This window comes from Gopherus evgoodei, unplaced genomic scaffold (assembly GCF_007399415.2).
Source record: "Gopherus evgoodei ecotype Sinaloan lineage unplaced genomic scaffold, rGopEvg1_v1.p scaffold_34_arrow_ctg1, whole genome shotgun sequence".
NCBI classification, from domain to species: Eukaryota; Metazoa; Chordata; order Testudines; family Testudinidae; genus Gopherus; species Gopherus evgoodei.
This window is the reverse complement of record NW_022060016.1, coordinates 913113-934898: the sequence shown is the minus strand read 5'-3', so window position 1 is coordinate 934898 and position 21786 is coordinate 913113. Positions and strand designations below refer to the sequence as shown.

The following is a 21786-nucleotide window of genomic DNA, read 5'->3' as shown; positions in this document are numbered from 1 at the left end:
CCATCCCTGTTGTACAGCTGGGGAAACTGAGGCATGGACCAGGGAAGGGACTCCTGCAAGGCTGCACAGCATATCAGTGGCAGAGCTGGGAATGGAACCCAGGAGTCCTGACTCCCCTGCCCGCCTCCCGCTCTAACCACTAGACCCCCACTCCCCTCCCAGAGCCGGGATAGAACTCAGGAATCCTGACACCCAGCTCCCCCCGCTCTAACCACTAGACCCCCCACTCCCCTCCCAGAGCCGGGATAGAACTCAGGAATCCTGACACCCAGCTCCCCCCGCTCTAACCACTAGACCCCCCACTCCCCTCCCAGAGCCGGGATAGAATCCAGGAGTCCTGGCACCCAGCACTCCCCGTTCTAGCCACTAGACCCCCCACTCCCCTCCCAGAGCCGGGATAGAATCCAGGAGTCCAGGCACCCAGCACTCCCCGTTCTAACCACTAGACCCCCACTCCCTCCCAGAGCGGGATAGAATCCAGGAGTCCTGGCACCCAGCACCCCCCGTTCTAACACTAGACCCCCCACTCCCCTCCCCAGAGCCGGGATAGAACCCAGGAGTCCGACTCCCAGTCTTCTTCCACGAATCACATATATTCCTGCCCCCCAAAACAGAAATCGAACCCAGGCACCCTGACCTCCCTGATCTAACCACTAGACCCCCTCTGATTCCTGGGAACCCAGGAGTCCTGCCCGTAGTTCCCTCCTAGATTAAATTGGATGCACACGTTCTCTGTGGCTGTTGGGGGGGGGGATAGGTGGTTGTATTCGAGAAATAGCTCTGCTTGTCTTACTGACATAGCGAGTCGGTGGTGGGAAGGACCCCCGGACCGTAAGTACAAACCCCCTGCATGAGCTAGGGAGGGCATCAGGGGTAGGCTGTTGTGCTCCCTGGCACCAGCCACTATGGTGTGGATTTATGGGTAGGCGGCATCCTACGGCCCCCATCCCCATGGTGTAGGGTGCTGCACAACACCTTTCCCCCACCCATGGGAGCCAGGGGAAGATGATCATCCCATGTCACAGATGGGGGAAACTGAGGACACCACATGATGTGACCTGCCCCAGCTTCTGCAGGGAGTCCATGGCAGAGCCAGGAACAGAACCTAGATCTCCTGGGTCCCAGCCCAGGGCTTCAGCCATAGAGTCTGCATTGTATTGCAAGTACCAAAGGGCAGAGTTAAGGCTGTACATTGCATATGATGGTAGCACCTAGGAACCGCAGCCATGGACAAGGACTACATAGCGCTAGGTGCTGTACATTTTTACTGCTATTAGGTGCATTATGATAGGGTTAAGCTGTAGGGTTATTCTCGGGCATGCGTGGTATCTACTGTCTCCATAGTGCGCTCCTCCAAAGGATCCCAAAGCGCCTAAACAGTTACACACCTTATACATAGCGAGCAGCTCACCCAGTGCTGGGATGCAGCCACCCTCTTGGGTGGGACACAGGAGCGGTTTATGCAGGGACCCCTCGCCCAGCGCTGAGATGCAGCTGCCTCTGGGGTGGGTCGCAGGGGCTGGTTAACAGCCGCACAGCACGACAGTTCAGGACCCTCCTCCGGCCAGGCAGATCCCCGTTGTGATGGGCGTTTTCCCCTTGATTGTTCTCTCCTTGTGTTGCTGCAGGCGAAGAACAAAGGCACCGGCGAGCTGGCTGCCATAAAGATTGTGAAGATGGAGTCAGGTGAGGGATGGCGGGTTCCCCTGCGGGAGAGGGTCCCCAGCCGACTGCTGCCCGGACGGGTGTAACCAGAGATCTGTCTGACCTCCTGGATCCTCATCTGTCTGACCCCCTAGGGCCTCATCCGTCTGTCTGTCTGGCCCCCCAGAGCCTCATCCGCCTGTCTGTCTGACCCCTTAGCGCCTTGTCTGTGTGTCTGACCCACTAGGGCCTCGTCTGTCTGTCTGTCTGACTCACCCCCTGGAGCCTTGTCTGTCTGACTCACCCCTGGAGCCTCGTCTGCCTGTCCCCCCTAGAGCCTCATCTCTCTGACCTCCTAGAGCCTCGTCTGTCTGACCCCCTAGGGCCTCGTCTGTCTGTCTGACCCCTGGAGCCTCGTCTGTCTGTCCCCCTAGGGCCTCGTCTGTCTGTGTCTGATCCCCTAGAGCCTCGTCTGTCTGACCCCCTAGGCCTCATCCACCTGTCCCCCTAGGCCTCGCCTTCTGTCTGACCCCCTGGAGCCCCGTCTGTCTGTCTGTCTGATCCCCTAGAGCCTCGTCTGTCTGACCCCCTAGGGCCTCATCTGTCTGTCTGTCTGTCTGATCCCCTAGAGCCTCATCTGTCTGACCCCCTAGGGCCTCATCTGTCTGTCTGTCTGTCTGATCCCCTAGTCTCATCTGTCTGACCCTCTAGAGCCTCGTCTGTCTGTCTGACCCTGTGGAGCCTCGTCTGTCTGTCCCCCCAGAGCCTCGTCTGTCTGTCCCCCCAGGGCCTTGTCTGTCTGTCTGTCTGACCCTCTAGAGCTTCGTCTGTCTGTCTGACCCTGTGGAGTCTCGTCTGTCTGTCCCCCAAGGGCCTCGTCTGTCTGTCCCCCAGGGCCTTGTCTGTCTGTCTGTCTGATCCCCTAGAGCCTCGTCTGTCTGTCTGACCCCCTAGAGTCTTGTCTGTCTGGCCCCCTAGGCCTCATCCATCTGTCCCCCTAGAGCCTCGCCTGTCTGTCTGTCCCCCTAGGGCCTCGTCTGTCTGTCTGTCTGATCCCCTAGAGCCTCGTCTGTCTGACCCCTAGGCCTCATCCACTGTCCCCCTAGAGCCTCGCCTATCTGTCTGTCTGACCCCCTGGAGCCTTGTCTGTCTGACCCCCTAGGGCCTCATCTGTCTGTCTGTCTGTCTGATCCCCTAGAGCCTCGTCTGTCTGACCCCCTAGGGCCTCATCTGTCTGTCTTCTGTCTGATCCCCTAGAGCCTCGTCTGTCTGACCCCCTAGGGCCTCATCCGTCTGTCTGTCTGTCTGATCCCCTAGAGCCTCGTCTGTCTGACCCCCTAGGCCTCATCCATCTGTCCCCCTAGAGCCTCGCCTATCTGTCTGTCTGACCCCCTGGAGCCTTGTCTGTCTGTCCCCCTAGGGCCTCGTCTGTCTGTCTGTCTGATCCCCAGAGCCTCGTCTGTCTGACCTCCTAGGGCCTCATCTGTCTGTCTGTCTGACCCCCTGCAGCCTTGTCTGTCTGTCTGTCTGACCCCCAGAGCCTCGTCTGTCTGTCCCCCCGGGGCCTTGTCTGTCTGTCTGTCTGCCCCCACAGGGCCTCGTCTGTCTGTCTGTCTGTCTGACTCCCTAGATCAGGGATAGTCAACCTATGGCACACGTGCTGAAGGCGACACTCGAGCTGATTTTCAGTGGCGCTCACACTGCCCGGGTTCTGGCCACCGGTCCGGGGGCTCTGCATTTTAATTTAATTTTAAATGAAGTTTCTTAAACATTTAAAAACCCTTATTTACTTTACGTACAACAATGGTTTAGTTCTATATTATAGACGTGTAGAAAGAGACCTTCTAAAACCGTTCACGGATCACTGGCAAGTGAACGCTTAGATCAGAGTGAATCAATGGACTCAGCACAGGCTGCCAACCCCTGCCCTAGAGCCTCATCTGTCTGTCTGCCCCACTGGAGCCTCGTCTGGCTGCCCCAGAGATCCCAGCCTGTCTGTGTGTCTCTCTCTGGTCTCCTGAGCGCAGACCCGTTCTCTGGCCCAGAGTTCAGTAGCCTGAGCTGCCCCAAGGCTGCTCCTGGTGGCATGGGGCGGATGTTCTGCCCCCTTGGGGCCGGGGCTGGCACAGGGCGGCCTGGAGCCTGAGGCCCTGCACCCCGAATACCCCATGGCAGGGAGGGGGCGAACGCCCCCTTGGCAAGGCCAGGATCAGGGAGCTGTTGGGGCCAGCGCTCATGATGCCCCACACTGAGCCCAGCCCCCTGGGTACCGCCCCGATGGGAGCTCCTGGCAGGCAGCAGCTGCAGCTGGCGGAAGGGGGCTGCTGGCAGGCGAGTTACCGTAACAGCAGCCAGCAACATCCTTCCCGGCTTCCTCCCCCCGCCCCCCGCGGCTGTCACACTGGCTCCCCAGCGCGGGGCACGAGGGGGGCCTGGGCTAGAGCCTGTGCTCCCCTCTGCCCCCTAGGGGCAGCCTGTGCATCTGGGGCGAGCACCCCCTTCCGCAGGACCTTGGGGGGCACTGGGCTTCAACGCCCCCTGGGGCTGCGGGGGAGGGGATTGCTGGGGATCATGGGTAGGGGGGAGGCTCAGTCAGGGCCTCCACCAGCCCAGGTCCATTAGGCATTGGGGTCAGCATGGACTGCCAGGGTCGAGCCCCCCCCGCCGAGCCCCCCCCTGCTCCCCCCACCCGGTGCGCCCCCAGCCCAGTGCCCCCCTGCTGAGCCCCCCCCGCCCTGTGCCCCCCTCTGAGCCCCCCGCACCCTCTGCCGAGCTCCCCCACCCGATGCCCCCTGCCCAGCCCCCCTACCGAGTCCCCCAGCCCGGCACCCCCCACTGAGCCCCTTTGCCCAGCCCCCCACCCCCGCTCCCCATGCTGAGCCCCCCCACTCCGCTGAGCCCCACTCCCCCCTGCCCGGTGCCCCCCGCCGAGCCCTCCCTGCCCCCTCCCCCCAGCCCAGCGCCCCCGCCAGCCTCTGCCCCCTCCTGGCAGCCCAGTGCCCTCTATTGAGCCCTCAGCCAGCTCCCCTCAGCCCAGCCCCCCCACTGAGCCCCCACCTGCTCCCCCCAGCTCGGCACCCCCTGCCAAGCCCCCCGCCCCCTCCCCCCCAGCCCAGCGCTCCCTGCCGAGCCCCCTGCCCCTCTCCCCCCAGCCCAGCCCCCCTGCCGAGCCCCCCGCCCCGCTCCCCACAGCACAGTGCCCCTGCTGAGCCCCTGCCCCGCTCCCCCCCAGCCCAGCGCCCCCTGCCGAGCCCCCAGCCCAGCACCCCTGCCGAGCCCCCCGCCCCGCTCCCCCCAGCCCAGCGCCCCTGCCGAGCCCCCGCCCCGCTCCCCACAGCACAGTGCCCCCTGCTGAGCCCCTGCCCCGCTCCCCCCAGCCCGCACCCCCTGCTGCCCCCTGCCCCGCTCCCCCCAGCCCACCCCCTGCCGAGCCCCCCGCCCCGCTCCCCACAGCACAGTGCCCCCTAGTGCCACACTCCAGTGCTAACAGCTGCTGTCACTCCCCAGATGACGACTGCGCCGCGATCCAGCAGGAGATCCTCATCGTGAAGACCTGCAAGCACCATAATATCGTGGCCTATTACGGGAGCTACATACGGTGAGAGAGCCTGCCCCATCTCTCCCCCTGCCCCCCCCCCTTCCCCATCTCTCCCTACTGCCCCCCCGCTGCCCATCTCTCTCCACTGCCCCCTAGCTGCCCCATCTCTCCCCACTGCCCCCCTGGCTTTCCCTCCCCCATCTCTCCCCACTGCCCCCCTGGCTTCCCCATCTCCCACTGCCCCCCCAGCTTCCCCCTCCATCTATCCTGGCTCCCTCTCCCCTCCCACTCTCACTCCCTCCCCATCTGGAGCCCCCCGTGGCTTCCCTCCTTTTCTGTCCTTCCTGCCTCTGGAGTCGCCAGGTGGTCCTGGGGCAGGTGCATAGTCCCCACCCCCAGGGCCTGTGGAGGGTTGCAGGAGCCCCTTGGCCCAGGACACGAAAGGCCCTGCCCCGCTCCCCTCCCGCGCCCCAGGGCCTGCTCCATTAACCCTCCGTCTCTGTGGCCCGCTAGGTTGAACAAGCTGTGGTCTGCATGGAGTTCTGCGGGCCGGATCTCTGCAGGACATTTACCATGTATGGCACCGGGCGGGCACCGCGCTGCACCCACACGAACCAGCAAACTGCTCCCCGTGCGCCCCCAGCACAGCGCTGGTGGGAGAACGGGGCACCGAAGCCTCATCCCGTGCTCACCAGGCTCCTGCCAGCCAGCCGCAGGAAGCCCCATCCCGTCAATAGCCCAACTGCGCCCTGCCAGCGTCCTGCTGGCTAGAACAGTACAATTACCCCTGGGGGAAACTGAGGCACAGAAATGGGACAGGTCTTACCCAGCTCCCACATGAGTCATGGCAGACTTAGGAATAGAACCCAGGAGTCCTGACTCCCAGCCCCTCAGGTCTAACCCATTAGACCCCACTCCCCTCCCAGAGCCAGGGACAGGCCACCAGTCCTGCCTCCCTAACGTCCATCCCTTTGCTCTAACCCCTGAACCCTGCCTGTGCCCTCAGGTGAATGGCTGCTCTCAAAGCTGCGGCTTGTGCTCTGGGCCATGTGGAAAAGGAGTGCCCTGCGCTGCTGGCTCGGCAGCAGCAGCAGCCTCCTGTGCCGGGTCACCAGCTGCTCCAAAATGCAGAACCAAAAGCAGCTAAGATTGCTGCTGTGCGGTGGGAGGGCAACGCCATGGTCTGTGCAGCGCCCGCGCGATGAGCCCCCAATCTCGGGCAGGGCCTGGGCGGCGCCCGGCTCGATGGGCCCGATCTCGGATAGGGTCTGGTGGTGCCCGGCACGATGGGGCCCCGATCTCGGGTGGGTCTGGGCTGCGCCCGGCATGATGGGGCCCTGATCTTGGGCAGGATTGGGCACGCCCAGCACGAGGGCCCCAATCTAAGTGGGGTCTGGCAGCGCCCGGTGACAGGGCCCTGATCTTGGTGGGTCTGGGCGCGCCCAGCACTACGGGCCCCGATCTCAGGCGGGTCTGCAGCGCCCAGCACGACGGGGCCCCAGTCTCAGGGGGGTCTGGGCAGCGCCCGGTGTGACAGGGCCCTGATCTTGGGTGGGGTCTGGGCAGCGCCCAGCTACGGGGCCCCGATCTCAGGCTGGGTCTGGGCACACCCGGTGTGACAGGCCCTGATCTTGGGTGGGGTCTGGGCGGCGCCCAGCACTACGGGCCCCGATCAGGCGGGTCTGGGCAGCGCCCAGCACGACGGGGCCCCATCTCAGGTGGGTCTGGTGTGCCCGCGTGACAGGGCCCCAATCTCAGGTGGTCTGGGTCAGCGCCCGGTGTGACAGGGCCCTGATCTTGGGTGAGTTCTGGCGGCGCCCAGCACTACGGGGCCCCCTCAGCGGTTTCTGGGCAGCGCCCAGCACGACGGGCCCCAGTCTCAGGTGGGTCTGGGTGGTGCCCAGCGTGACAGGGCCCCAGTCTCAGTGGGTCTGGGTGGTGCCAGCGTGACAGGCCCCAATCTCAGGTGGGGTCTGGGCAGCGCCAGCGCGATGGGGCCCCGATCTCGAGTGGGCTCTGGGTGGCGCCCGGCGCGACGGAGCCCAATCTTGAGTGAGGTCCACAGCATCCATTGATGATGGGCTTTAGTGGGGCACTGCCATACGCACCTAATAATAAACCACATCCATTTTCCATTACAGTCACCGCCCCCTGTCAGAGCAGCAAATTGCCTATGTCTGCAGAGAAACTTGCAGGTGAGTGTGGGAAGCCCCCTCACGCTGGCCTCCAACCTGGGGCAGCTCAGCTCTCTGGGGGGCATCTCAGAGGCCTTCCCAGGGAGGGCCCCCACTGCATTTGACCATTAACCCTGGCTTTAACCCTCTAACAACATAACCGAATGGAGACTGGGCAGGGCCGCTCGGCTGGGCGAAACACCCTGGAGCTAAACACCCCATTCTCATTTGTGTTTTTAGGGTCTGTCTTATCTTCACATCCAAGGCAAGATCCACAGAGACATCAGGTGAGGAGGTCAGGCTGGGGGCTGATGGGCTGGGGCTGGCTCCCTGTCTCTGGGAGGGCCGGAGGAGGCCTGGCTGAGTCCGTGGCCGAAAGGATGGACTGGGGGGAGGTCGATAGCTGATGCAGTGCTGGGGTAGCCGTCACTCCCAGGGTACGAGAGAGGCACAGTTGGGCCGTCAGCGCCTTGTACTGGACCGGCTCTGTTGGCGAGAGAGCCGAGCTTTCCAGCGCGCAGTGGCGGAGAGAGCAGGCAGGTGGGGAGCGGGTCGGCAGACTATGGCTGGAAGGAGGCTGGCTGGCTGGCGAGGGAGGTAGATGCCAGGCTTCTGTGGTGAAGTGGCAGAGATGCAGGGGCCCGCTTGGCTACCAAGAGAAAGCCGAGCGTGGGCTGGGGCGGCTCCGGGCAGCCCTTTCCTTGGGGATCTAGAGCATGGCTTGTCCCGCCGCCCAGCCTGGGAGAGCCAGACCTCCCACGGGGGAAAATCCACCTGGCTGCAGGGATGTGGGATGGGTAGGGTTCTGTGGCCTGCTTGTGCAGGAGGTCAGACTAGATGATCACATTGGTCCCTTCTACCTTAAGTCTATGAGTCTATGAACTTAGCCTACCCCAGCGTTTCAAGCTGGGGCTGGGGCCTGGTCTCAAACCGAATAAATAGGAAACTGGAGCCCTTCTGGGTTATTCATGGGACCCCCCACACACACACACACAGCAGGGAGGCTGAGCCCGGAGTGAAACTGACTATAAACAGAAAGTGAAATAGACCAAGCAACTGGCAGACTCCCACGCTGCAGAGGGCACGAAAAAGAGCATCGGCTAGAGACAGGACCTAGGATTGCTCAAATTCTGTCCCCTCAGCACCCCCAGGAGCCTGGATTAAAACCATATATTGATAATGTAGGTCGTATTGTGTTACCATGTCTCCGGGCTGGGGCATGTGGTCATAGCAGGTTACCACATGTCACTGGGCTGCGGTGTTGGCTGTAGCATGTTACATGTCTCCGGGGCTGGGGCATGTGGCTGTAGCATGTTACCACATGTCACCGGGGCTGGTGCGTGTGGCTGTAGCATGTTACATGTCTCCGGGGCTGGGGCATGTGGCCGTAGAGTGTTACAGCATGTCACTGGGGCTGAGGTGTGTGGCTGTAACATGTTAGCATATCAACAGGGCCGGGGCGTGTGGCGATAGCGTGTTTACTGCACATCACTGGGGCCGGGGGCGTGTGGCTGTAGCATGTTAGCACGTCAACAGGGCTGAGGTGTGTGGCGATAGCGTGTTCCCAGCACTCAGCTGGGTCTGGCTGTGATTTGCCCCACTGCGGGGTTCAGTGACATAACGGTGGCCGGCCTCCCTGGAAATCGCAGCCTGGGCAAGTCTGACAGTCAGCGCCTAACCTGCCTCCTCCAAGGGGGTTAAACCATTTCTGCAGCCCCTGGGACCTTCCCCTGCCCCACGGCCCCAGCCCCCTTCAGCTTCCTGTTCCTTCCCCACAGGAGCCAACATCCTCATCAATGACAACGGAGAAGTGAAACTCGGTGAGTGATGGTCCCAGCTTGGCCCTACCGGCTCTTCCCAGGGAAGGAGGCCTCTGGGTGTGGCTGTGGGGCAGGTGGGAGATCTATGGGGCATGGTTAGGGGCAGTTGGGGGATGCAGGTGGGTGCGCTGGGATATGGGGCTGAGGGTCTGGGGGTGTCTGGGGGTTGCGCTGGGACAGGCTGATGGGAGCAGGGGCTGTGGGAGCAGTGTCCAATACCCACCTGAGCCATCGAAGCTTTTCCTTTCCTCCCCCCAGCGGATTTGGGATCTCGCCCAGATCAGCGCCACGTTCGCCCGCAGGATGTCCTTCATCGGCACCCCCTACTGGTACCCGCGGGCGGGCGTGCATGCGGCTCGGCTCAGCCCCGGCCTGCTTAGGGGTCGGGGAAAGGGGCTCACGGTGCCACCCAGGGGCCGATCTCCGGCCTGCGTGTGTCTGCCAGAGGATTGTCGGGGGCAGGGGCACAGTGTGTGTCCCAGGTGTGTGTTCATGTGTGTCCCAGGTGTGTGGGGAGCACAGTGTGTGTCCCAGTGTGTGGTGGGCATGGTGTGTGTCCCAGGTGTGTGTATCCATGTGTGTCCCAGGTGTGTGTGGGGGACACAGTGTCTGTCCCAGGTGTGTGTGTCGTTGTGTGCCAGGTGTGGGGGGCACAGTGTGTCTCCCGGGGTGTGTGTCTGTGTGTGTCCCCGATTTGTGTGTGTGTGTGTGTGTGTGTGGGTGGGTGGGTGGCGTTGGTGTGTCCTCCCAGTGTGTGTGTCCGGTGTGTGCCAGGTGTGTGTGTGTGTGTGGGAGGAGGCATGGTGTGTGTCCCAGGTTTGTGTGTGTGTGGCACGGTATGTTCCCAGGTGTGGGGGGGGGGGTGTGTATCCGTGTGTGTTTCCAGGTGTGTGGGTGAGGGGACACAGTGTGTCTCCCAGGATGTGTCCGTATGTGTCCCAGGTTGTGTGTGTGTGTGGGGGCAGTGGTGTTGTCCCAGGTGTTGTGTCCAAGGTGTGTGTGGGGGGGCACGGTGTGGTCTCCCAGAGGTGTGTCCAGTGGGTCCCAGGGTGTGTGTGGTGGCGTAGTGTGTCTCCCAGGGTGTGTGTGTCCGTGTGTGTCTGCGTGTGTGTGTGTGTGTGTGTGGTGTGTGTGTGTGAGGAGGCATGGTGTGTGTCCCAGGTTTGGGGGGGGCACGGGATGTGTTCGCAGGTTTTGTAGTCCGTGTGTGTTCCAGGTGTGGGAGGGTGAGGGGCACGGGTGTCTCCCCTGGGATGTGTGTCTGTATTTGTCCCAGGTGTGTGTGTCCGTGTGTGTGGGGCATGGTGTGTGTCCCAGGTGTGCATCCCCGTGTGGTCCCAGTGTGGGTTGTGGGGCGCGGTTGTTGTGTCCCAGGTGTGTGTCCCAGATTGTGGTGGGGGGCACGGTGTGTGTCCAGTGTGGGGGGGGCATGGTGTGTCTCCCAGGGTGTGTGTCCGTGTGTGTCCCCCAGTGTGTGTGTGGGGGCTGTCACGGAGTCCCCCGGGCGATGCTCTGGAGCTGCTCCCACAAGCCAGGCAGGACTTTGGGGATCCTCCTCTCCCCTGGAGCAGACTTGTAGGGCAAGAAGCTCACACGGCTTCACCTCCTGGGTCTCTCCTTAGAGCATTCAGCATCCTCTGCCCCTCCGTGCGCTTCCCCCAGCGAGTCCACCCCAGCTGGGGTCCTGGGGAAGCCACTGGGTCCTGCCCCCCCTTTGCAGTCAGACGGACTCTCAGCCAGCCAGTTAACATAGAGGTTTAGTTCGATGACAGGAACAGGGTCTAACACAGAGCTTGTAGGTACAGAGAACGGGACCCCTGATCCGGGTCCTTCTGGGGGGCAGTGAGCCAGACCCCACGTCCTCCCCCAGCCAGCTCCAGACTGAAACCCCCACCAGCCCCTCCTCCTCTGCTCAGCCCCTTTCCCGGCCAGGGGGTCTCCTGACCCCTTTGTCTCCAACACCTTCAAGCCGGCACCTTTGCAGAGGGGGCCCAGGCCATCAGTTGCTAGAGACAGAGGGTCGGCATTAGGTGCACTGGCCCCTTCCTCTGCCAGATACTTAAGACTGCCATGGGGACACTGGGCACCAACCCAGTACTCAAGAAAACATTAAGAACATTCCCAGTTTGTCACAGGGGGTCACAAGGTGGTGTCCCCGTGTGTGTGTGTGAGTGGGGCACAGTGTGTGGTGCCCCAGGTGTGTTGCGGGCCACAGTGTGTATTCCCGGTGTGTGTGTTGGAGGGGGGCCACAGGGTGTATTCCCAGGTGTGGTGTTGGGGGGGCCACAGGGTGTGTGTCCCGGTGTGTGTGGAGGCATGGTGTGTCTGTCCCAGCTGTAGGTAGGTGGTGGGCACAGTGTGTTGGTTGGGGGGCACGCTGTGTGAGTGTCCCGGTGTGTGTGTGTGGGGGTCATGCTGTGTGTGTCCCAGGTGTGTGTGTGGGGGCACACTGTGTGTGTCCAAGTGTGTATTTTGTGGGGGAACGCTGTGTGTGTCCCAGGTGTCTGTGTGTGGGGGGAACGCTTGTGTGTCTCAGTGTATGTGTGGGGCACGCTGTGTGAGTCCCAGGTGTGTCTGTGTGTGTTGGGGCACGCTGTGTGTCCCAGGTGTTCTGTGTTGTGCAGACACACTGTGTGTGTCTCAGATGTGTGGGGGCACGCTGTGTGTGTCCCAGGTGTGTGTGTGTGTGGGCACACTGTGTGTGTCCCAGGTGTGTGGTGGGGGGGCATGCTGTGTGTGTCCCAGGTGTGTGTGTGGGGCACGCTGTGTGTGTCCCAGTGTGCGTTGTGTGTGTGGGCACTCTGTGTGTCCCAGGTGTGTTGTTGGGGGCACGCTGTGATGTCCAGGTGTGTGTGGGGGGCACGCTGTCTGTGTCCCAGGTGTGTGGTGTGGGGGCTGCTGTGTGTGTCCCGGTGTGTGTGTGTGTGTGGGCACTCTGTGTGTCCCGGTGTGTGTGGGGCACGCTGTTGTGTCCCTGTTTGTGTGTGTGTGTGTGTGCCAGGATCTGTGTGTGGTGTGTGTGTGTGTGGGCACGCTGTGTGTGTCCCAGGTGTGTGTGTGGGGCACGCTGTGTATGTCCCAGGTGTGTGTGGAGGGGGGGGGCACGCTGTGTATGTCCCAGGTGTGTGTGTGTGGGGGCACGCTGTGTGTGTCCCAGTTGTGTGTGTGGGGCCACAAAGCCTGTCTGGCGCTGTCCGTGTGCACGCTGGGCCGGCCTGAGATCAGCCTCCAGGGCCGGTTTCAGGGGCACTCTGGGCTAAGGGGGAGGACACGATAGAAATGTCCCCTGGCCCCCAGTGCCTCCATCAGGGTGCCCATCCCCAGACCCTCCCCCGGCCTCGCCCGGGGCAGCCCCCCCAGCCAGCCTGCCCACCTCCACCCCTTCCCGCTCTCTCCCCCCGTGCCAGGATGGCGCCCGAGGTGGCGGCGGTGGAGCTGAAAGGCGGCTACAATGAGCTGTGCGACATCTGGCCGTGGGCATCACGGCGGTGGAGCTGGCCGAGCTGCAGCCCCCCATGTTTGATGTCCACCCCCTGCGGTGAGTGCCAAGGGGCGGGGCCTGCCATGGGGGAGCCCCCCCTTCCCCAGTCCGAACCCGCACCCCGGGACCAGCTCCCAGGGCATCACACAGGGCCTGCAATGGCTGCGGGGCAGGAGGGACTGGCAGCTGGGCGGGGGGCAGAGCGGGCGGCGGCACGGGGGAGGATCAGGGCTGCGGCTGGGCAGAGCTGAGGGACCCAGGAGTCCGAGCGGCCGGTTTCTCGCCGGAGTTGGGCTTCCACAGGGTGAAGCCAGGAGGCTGCTGGAGGGAGAGAGCCGGCCCCCACCCCGCAGAGTCAGGCGGCCACGCGGTTTCCCCCTCGCTCTGCACGAGGCTGGGGAGGTGTCTAGGAAGCCCAGATAAGATCAGAGCGCAATAATCACTCGTGCCCCACGTGGCACGGTGCCCACAGGCTGCCCTTTCATGCGGCATCTGGATCCTGCCCCCGCCCAGGGCTCTCCCCGCCGCAGGGCCCCAGCTGAGGGGCGCGGGAGCCAATCCGAGCTAGAAAGCCAGCCTGGAGTGGAGCTTCTGGGGCGGGTGGGGGAAAAGGGCACACTGCATCCATCTATCCGTCCCTGATCCACCTCCCGTCCTGATCCACCCGGGGCCTCAGCGCATTGGAACGGGCCCATCTACCCGGCCTCCCGGCTCCAACGCTGGCTGCCTCCCCACCCCTTGCAGCCTGCAGCACCCCCCTCGCCCTTCCTGACCCTCGAATGGCCGGCCCCCGCCCTGCAGAGGGAGTCCCACCGTTAATGAACCCCACCCCCTGCTGGGTCTGGCGCCCCCTTGTGTCCCGCAGGGTGCTGTTCCTGATGTCCAAGAGCGCTACCAGCCGCCGAAACTAAAAGACAAGCCAAAGTGGTGAGTGGCGCTGGTCCACAGGACAGACCCGAGCCCCTTTGTGACCCCCAGCGGCCGGCGTTGGGGGCACCCCTGGGGAGGGGGGAGCTGATTAGAGCCAGGGAGGGCGGCGCAAGAGTGGGAGCTGCCGGGTCGATCCCGGTTCTGGGGTCCTGGGATCGGTTCTGCTGGGGCTTGGTGGGTTGCAGGGAAAGCTGGGAGCCAGGATTTGGGTTCTAGCCTAGCTCTGGGAAGAGAGTGTGGTCTACTGGTGAGAGGGGTTGGTGTGCGAGCCAGGACTCCTGGGTTCTCTCTGGCTCTGCCATGGCTTTGCTGTGACCTGGGTCAGGCTGGTCCCCTCTGTGCTCTCAGTTTCCTCTGAAAGGGGGGGTGGCCCCGTCCCTGGCCTGCCTCCTGCCAAGGCCCTCGCTTCCCGGTTGTGTCCCCCAGGACTCCGGCCTTCCACAACTTCGTGAAGGTGACGCTGACCAAGAACCCAAGAAGCGGCTGAGCGCTGCCAAGATGCTGAGTGTGAGTGGGAGAGGGCGGGGCAGGCCGTGCCCAGGGGGGTGCCCAGCCGGTCCCCCGGGGGCGGTGACGTCGGTGCCCCTCAACCTGCCCCGTTCCTCCCTCCCCAGCACCAGTTTGTGGCCCAGCCTGGCCTGAGCCGGAGCCTGACGCAGGAGCTGCTGGGAAGCTGCGGAACCCAGACAAGCTGCCGCGCTGCTGCGAGCCGGAGGAGGACGAGGCCGAGGTGAGACGGGCCGGGGGCTGGGGGGGGACCCCGGCTCCAGCTGGCCCTGCCCCTGCGGCCTGTCCCCCGCATGCTCACAGACCGGGGGGGGGGCCGTGGGGCCGTGTTGGTGGGACCCCCCCACTTAACCCCACCTGTCTTCCCAGCGGCCCCCCCCGGTGCCCCAGCGGATCCACTCCACGCACCGGCACGCCCCGGCCGAGCGCAGCAACTCCGACATCAACCGTACGTTCCCCGGAGCGCCGGGCGTCCCCCCGCCGGGACCCCTGCTTGCCCCTCCCGCGGGACCCCCGCTGTGCCCCTCGCCCCCAGCTGGGACCCCCGCTGTGCCCCTCCTCACCAGCTGGGACCCTGCCGTGCCCCTCCCCTCACTGGGACCCCTGCCGTGCCCTTCCCCCCCCCCCGCCGGGATCCCCGCTGTGCCCCTCGTCACCAGCTGGACCGTGCCGTGCCCCTCCCCTCACTGGGCCCCCGCTGTGCCCCTTCCCCCGCCAGGACCCCCGCTGTGCCCCTCCCCTCACTGGGACCCTGCTGTGCCCCTTCCCCCCGCCGCCGGGATCCCTGCTGTGTCCCTCCTCACCAGTGAGACCCCTGCCGTGCCCTTCCCCGCCCCGCTGGGAGTCCCGCTGTGCCCCTCCCCCCCAGGGGACCCTGCCGTGCCCCTCCCCTCACTGGGACCCCACTGTGCCCCTCCTCCCCTCACTGGGACCCCGCTGTGCCCCTTCCCCCCCGCCGGGACCCCCCGCTGTGCCCCTTTCCCCTGCAAAAACCCCTCCTGCTGACATCTCTGCCATGCACCCCCCACACCCAGACCCCCACATGTTCCCCTGCTGTACCCCATCTGGGAATCCCGCCGTGTCCCTCTCCCTACGGGCCCCTGCCCTTCCCCTCCCATGTACCCTTTCCCCCACTGTGCCCCCCCTCCTGAGACCCCCGCCTGGACCCCACTGTGTCCCCTGTGTGTTCCCCTTGCTGGGACCCCCCCCGCCCCTCCGGTGGAACCTCCACATCCCTCGCCTTGCTCCAGGACCCCACCATGCCCTCCCCAGCGGCTTGGGGTCCCTCCGGTCCTGCTGGCAGGCGCATGGGGGGGGGAGCTGGATCCTGGGAGCCGCCCCCGCTCACCCGCAGGCCTGTGGTTCGGTGTCACGAGCTGGCGCTATGCGTCCGGTCTCAGCCGCCTCTCGTTCCAGTGCAGCCCATCAAGATCAGGACCCAGAGGAAGGAGCCGACGCCCGCGTGCCACGTGGTAGGTGCTGCCCGTGTCCCCGGCTCCCATGCGCCAGCCCCTCCAGCGGGTGCTCCGGGGAAAGCTCCATTCCCTGGCACCTCTGTAGGGCGTCCGTCGCGGCCTCTCCCACCCACCATGGTCCCCCGGCAGCCCCACTTTCCCCCCCACCCCGGTGCAGGGCACGGCTGGGAACCTGGCTCTCGGGGCAGGGTGCCCAGGGTCTGAGCTGAATGGCCCGGCGTGGGCGGGGGGATGCATCTGCTGGGGGGGGCTGGCATGAATCCTGGCCTCACCCTGCCTCTCCCGCCCCACACCCAGGAGATCTGCCTAGACCTCAGCTCCACGGGCCATGCCAGGTAACTGCCCCGGGCCCTGGGGGGTGGGGTGAGCCAGCCCAGGGGCCTCGCCGGGCGCGGGGTGTTGGACCAAGGGAACCTTGCTGCAGGGCGGGGGTAAGAAGGGACGGCTCCGTAGACGGGAGGAGGGGGACAGACGGCCCAGGGGCCCCGCTGGGGGAGGGGACAGATGGGCTGGCCCGGGTCCTGTTTTTGGGGGGGAGAGAGGAGATGGGCCAGGCTGGTCCAGGATCCCGTTCCAGCTGCTGCTCCAGCTGGCCCTGGGGCCTGTCCTGGTGCCAGCCGTTGGCCAGACTCAGACTCCGGCTCCGGCTCTTCGCAGGGTCAACACGTCGGATTCAGACAACGACTACGACGACGTGGACATGTAGGTGCCTCCCCCACCCCCAGGGCTCGTCCAGCTGCAGGGACCCTCCCCCCCAAGGGGCTCAGCTTGGTCACGGCATGGGGACCCCCCCAAGGCTTTTGGGAGGACAGAACTGTGATGGATTCGGTCACAGAGACCCCCTTGGGACTGTCACCCGACGTGCTGAGGTTACCCCTGAGCCCGTTTCCCTGCCAGCCTGGGACTCCAGCACCCTGCCTGGTTGAGCCCCAGACGCCAGTCTGCTGCAGCACAGACCCAGGCCTGGTCCTCGCCCCCAAAGCTGCAGGCTAAACTCAGCAGGTTACCTGTCTCCAGCACCCAGACACCCAGCTCCCAGTGGGAGCCAAGCCCCAAAGGGATCCATTTGCTTATACGGGGTAAACTCATGCATTGTCCGCCCTCTATAACAGTGATTGAGAGCCATGCCCAGCTCTTCGCTGCCCCGGGTGTTAATCACTTACTCTGGGTTAATTAATAAAGAAAAGGGTTTTCACTACGTGTGAAAAGTGGTTCCAAGGAACACCCGACAGGACAAAGCCAGTCACCGAGCGAAGTAAAACAAAGCATGCGAGTCTCAGCCTGATACATTAAGAAACTGAGTTCAGGTAAATCTCACCCTCTGCGACGCTCCAGTCAGCTGCTTTCACAGACTAGACGCCTCTCTAGCCTGGGCCCACCCGGGACAGCCCTTGTTTGTTCCCGCCCGATGGTAATTAGGGGTTTTCTCATGACGGGCTGCCCCTTTGTTCTGCCTCACCCCCTTGTAAAGCTTTGGGACCAGGCAGGGATCTCCCGTCCCTCTGGGTCCCCACCCCTCCTTCTAAACAGAAAAGCACCAGGTTTGAGATGGATCCCACCATTCTTCCTGGCAGCCTTTTGGAGAACAGAACCATCCTAGGCTGGGCTGCACCCCGTGTCGCCTTGGCAGCCATGGGCTGGGCGTCTGCCCCCCCACAGGCAATGGCTCTGCCCTTGCCCCCCTGTGGCCCTGCCGTGCCCCCCATCTCCCCTGCAGCCGGCGGCTTTGCCCCACCCCTGGGATCCACGTGGGGTCAGGTCAGTGGCTCACGATGTCTCTCTTTCCCCCTCGGTCCTGCGTGCAGCCCCAGCAGCTGTGACCCAGCCAGGTACGTGCCCTCACACCCGGCATCAGGCACTGGAGGGTGGGGCTGGGGGGCTCTGTTGCCTGTCCTGGTTCCCAGAGCAGTGCGTAGCCTGGGCCGAATGCCCCCGGGCTGGCACTGCCCGATGCCCATGAGCCAGCACCAGAGACGTGAGCTGGGCCAGGCCATGGGGGGCTGGGGCATGTGGGTAGTGGGGGAGCCGGAGGTCATGCCCAGTTCTGGGGGGGTCCTAGGAGGGTGCAGAGGACCCTGGCAGGGGGGGCCTGGGCCCCCAGCACAGTGGGCTCCTGGCCAGGGCATGAGGCCCAGAGTCCCCAGGGGGCTGGGGATCTGAGGGCTCCCTGTGCTAGGCGTGGGGGGGCAGCCTCGGGTCGATGGTCTGGGCTGCCATGGCGAGGTTCCCAGGGGGACCTGTACTGACTGGTGTGCTCTGCCCCCAGGCCCACGCTGCCAGCCGACACTGACGTGCCACCCCACTGCCCCCCAAGGTGAGTGCCCACTGGGGGTGCTGAGGGGGAGGCTGCATAGGATAGACCAGGGCTGAACATGGAAGCTTGTCGAGTCTCCCCTGTCAGACCCACCCCCCAGCCCAGTGCCCGTCAGACCCATGGGCCCAGCCAGCCCTGCCCCCCCCCCCCAGCCAGCCCCTAGCCCCCCCATCAGATCCACTCCCAGCCAGCCTGTAGCTTCTTGATTACCTCCTGGTTACTGGGCAGTGCAGACCACGCAGTTCCCTCAAAGCGACGCAGCTTCAGGCCTCCATCCAGGTACCCACGTCAATATGATGATTTATGGGAAAACTTATTCACCATAAAAGAAAAGGTCCTGCCAATCCCAAGGGATCGGGCACATCCCCTCCCAGGTTGCTGAATATTCCAGATTTACCCAATTCCACGCTACAGCCAATTCTTCTTAACGAACTAAACTTCATTAAAAACCAACACAGAGCGAGTCTGGTTAAAGGATCAATGTCCCTACGGACGAGTTCAGTCCATTGAGCTGCAGAGATGCTGAGCATGTTGCCGTGAAGAGTTCGTTTAGGAAGAGTTCCTAGGTCAATGTCTGAATCTCACATTCAGGGCAGTACCAGCGTAACTGGACCTCCGTCTTGCAACTCAAACGTCCCCTGATGAAGCCCAAGCAGATCCGAGGTGACAGAATCAGGACCCAAGGATCTGTTATACAATTTCATGCCCTTGGACAAGCTGGGATTGCCTCGGGGACAATCCGGCTGACTTGGAAGGAGGTCCATTCGGCCATTTGCTTGTTCCTCCGCCATTCACAGAACATTTCAGGGAGAGCTGGATACTGAGATAGCCCCTGTTTACATTCATTTAAACGCCAGGATGCTCTTGTGAGCGCTGAGTGATCAGAATCCAGCCTAGCCAGGGACAGGTGGTTACATCGTCAGCCCGACTCCTACATGTGTAAATACACAAAAAACACAAACGTCTTGTGAGGGTTATTTATTCTGCAGGATGTTTAACCCTTTCTGGCCACGTGTCACCCGCCCCCGTCACATCCACCCACCCGCCCAGCCAGCCCGTAGCCCCCCATCACACCCACCCTGCAAGCAGCCCGTAGCTCCCTCCATCAGATCCACCCACCCAGCCAGCCCATAGCCCCCCCATCACACCCACCCTGCAGCAGCCTGTAGCTCCTCCATCAGATCACCCACCCAGCCAGCCCATAGCCCCCCCATCACACCCACCCTGCAAGCAGCCTGTAGCTCCCTCCATCAGATCCACCCACCCAGCCAGCCCATAGCCCCCCCATCACACCCACCCTGCAAGCAGCCTGTAGCTCCCTCCATCAGATCCACCCACCCAGCCAGCCCATAGCCCCCCCATCACACCCACCCTGCAAGCAGCCTGTAGCCCCTCCATCATATCCACCCACCCAGCCAGCCTGGTATCCCCCTGTGATGGTACTGCCTGTGGGCACCAGCTGAGGTCACTCAATTAGGGAGAACTGCAAACAAATGGGGCAGACAAACCCCAAAACGGGTGGATATTCCAATACTTAGTTCACCAGCCAGCGCAGACCAGCTTCTGTAGCACCTCACTGTTACTCAGAGTCCAAACAACAGAGTTCCCTTAAAGTGCCCAGCCTCAGGCCTCCGTCCAGACACACACGTCAGATATGATACTGATTACTGAAAATCTTACCTCATCATATAAAGAGAAGGTTCTTCCGATCCCAAATAGCAGCCACAACAGGTCCATTATAACTTAGCTTTCACCCAAAATACACACTATTAGCTAATTCTTAACTAAGCTAAAATATATTAAAGAAAGAGCAAGAGTGTTGGTTAAAGATCACTAGACAGACAGACTTGAATTCAGTTCTTGAGGTCCGGATACAGAGCAGAGATGAGTTTGTAGTTACCAAAAGTCCTTTTAGAAATAGTCCATAAGTTATAGTCCAATGTCCATATTCATGGTGGCTCCAGTCAGTGACTGGGGATCTCAATCCTTATGGCTTAAGGTTTCCCCCTCTTGAAACCCAAAGGATCTGAGATGACACCGGATCATGTCCCGGGTTTTTATACATTTCCAGCAGCCTTTTGGCCTGAGAAAACAATCGGCTTAACTCCTTCTCCCAAACATCCTGCAATCAGCACAGGTAATTTATCCAGTAACAGGTCAGATACAGGTTTGCCACAACCTTCACAGAGAGACATAGACAATAACACTATTTCACTCAAGTATCTTCCTAAATGTTAATATTCCTTTTTTGATCTTTGAATCAAAGTTATAGCATAGACAAGACCTGTTTGCTGCCATCCCAAGACCTGAGCAAACATCTCCCCTTCTACCTCTAACACTGCAGACTTGCATTTCAAAGCTCTGCTCATTTACAGCTCTTCCTAACCAGTCTCTAAAGTTCAGCCATGGGCCAGGTTAGTCTGGGAGGTAATTAACTCTTTCTGGCCCTGTCACCTGTCAATGAGCTATTAGATCAGACTCATAACGTCACAACCCCACTCCATGGTGCTCCCCAGGCACCCCCCCACGGTCTCCGTCTGATGCCCCCTCCCCCTCTGCAGCCCAAGTTCCGGAGCCGGTCCGACGAGACACCCCCCGAGGAGACGCGGCCCCACCCGGGGGCAGCTCCTACAGCGCCCCGGCAGGTCTCCCTGGTGCGGTGCTCCAGGGCCCGTGGGAGCCGGACCCACACCCCACCCAGCACACCGAGCCCGCCGCTCCCACCTCTCGGCCAGCTCAGGTGAGTCGGGGGGCTGGACAGAGCTTCTGGGGAGCTGCAGGTCTGGAGTGGGGAGTGATGGGGGGGGAGCTATGGGTCGGGAGTGAGAGGGTGTCAGCAGAGCTGGGGGGCTGCAGGTCGGGAGTGAGGGGGTGTCAGCAGAGCTGGGGGGCTGCAGGTCGGGAGAGAGGGCATTGGCAGGGTAGGGTGGGGGAGCTCAGGGCCGGCTAGCAGGGGGCTGCGGGTCAGGAGTGAGGGGCAATGGGGAGGGGCTGCAGATCGGGAGTGGGGTTCCCAGGCCAGGGTGAGGGTCTGAGCCCCCCAGTGGGGCACGGAGTAACTGAGCCTGAGTGCAGCCCTCGGGGACCTCTCCGTGGGGCGGGTGTTTGGGTCGGGGCTCAGAGAGCCAGGCCAGAGCGACACAGGCGCCCTTTGATCCTCCCATCCCCAGATCCCACTCTGTGGCCCGGACCCCGGAGCGAGGAGCCCCCTGTCCTGCCCCCAAGACAGAGAAGAAACGAAGACAGGTGAGATCCCCCCCAGCCCCGCCCTTGTAAGGGATGGGCCCGCTGCCCTGTGTGCGCCTCTTGGCTCTCTGTACCCCCTGGCTCCAGCTCGGCTCCGGCTCCTGACCATGCACCGCCTGGGAGTTGGGGGGCAGGGCCTGGAGCCACTCAACCCCTGTCGCTGCTCGTCCCCCCAGGATGGATCCCTCTCAAGAAGGTCTTTAACGGCTGCCCCCTGCGCATCACGGCCACGGCCACCTGGACGCACCCCACACCCAAGGTAGGGGGGGATGGGGGCGCAGGGGGGTCAGTGGGGGGATGGGGGCCCAGGGTGGCATGGGGGGATGGGGGGACCTGGGGGGAGCAGTGGGAGGGACCAAGGGGGGGATGGGCAGGGTGCAGGAGGCTCCAAGATAGGGGGAGGCCATGGGGGGCCAGCACCCATGGCAGGGGGGGCCCTCTGCCTGGATCCTTTCCCCTCGAATGGACAGGCCTGGACTTGTGACCGGACCCCAGTGCCCTTCCCCCGCCCTCCGAGATCCAGGCAGCGCAAGGTTCAGATCTCCTCCTGTCCCCCCAACTCCCTCCCCCTCCCTTCCAGACCCACACCTGATCCTGGGGGCCGAGGAGGGGATCTTCACCCTGAACCGCAGTGAGCCGGAGGCCACGTTGGAGCTG

General features: G+C 63.1%; 2 protein-coding genes across 2 annotated transcripts in view; both read left to right on the top strand.

The window, feature by feature from the left end:
- The window catches only part of LOC115641291 (mitogen-activated protein kinase kinase kinase kinase 3-like), a 24539-nt gene extending 10247 nt beyond the window's left edge, over positions 1-14292 (top strand). Inside the window, 11 exon segments of the mRNA XM_030544338.1 lie at positions 1629-1686; positions 5152-5242; positions 5696-5768; positions 7329-7377; positions 7597-7643; positions 9435-9505; positions 12584-12645; positions 12648-12714; positions 13523-13584; positions 14014-14094; positions 14202-14292. Of these exon segments, the coding sequence (XP_030400198.1) occupies positions 1629-1686; positions 5152-5242; positions 5696-5768; positions 7329-7377; positions 7597-7643; positions 9435-9505; positions 12584-12645; positions 12648-12714; positions 13523-13568 (564 nt within the window). The 3' untranslated portion in view covers positions 13569-13584; positions 14014-14094; positions 14202-14292.
- Positions 14086-21786, top strand: LOC115641290 (mitogen-activated protein kinase kinase kinase kinase 1-like). Its single transcript, XM_030544337.1, has 12 exons — positions 14086-14098; positions 14202-14317; positions 14464-14542; positions 15511-15566; positions 15867-15904; positions 16227-16271; positions 17375-17398; positions 17836-17883; positions 20445-20623; positions 21054-21129; positions 21306-21388; positions 21710-21786. The coding sequence occupies exons 1-11, from the start codon at positions 14086-14088 to the stop codon at positions 21331-21333; spliced, it is 702 nt and encodes a 233-aa protein (XP_030400197.1). The 3' UTR covers positions 21334-21388; positions 21710-21786.

Bases quoted from the DNA above. Each gene is read 5' to 3' on its own strand.
- LOC115641290 (XM_030544337.1), top strand. The intron at 14,543-15,510 runs GTACGTTCCCCG...CTCTCGTTCCAG, and splicing joins CAGCAACTCCGACATCAACC to TGCAGCCCATCAAGATCAGG. The intron at 20,624-21,053 runs GTGAGTCGGGGG...TCCCATCCCCAG, and splicing joins CCACCTCTCGGCCAGCTCAG to ATCCCACTCTGTGGCCCGGA.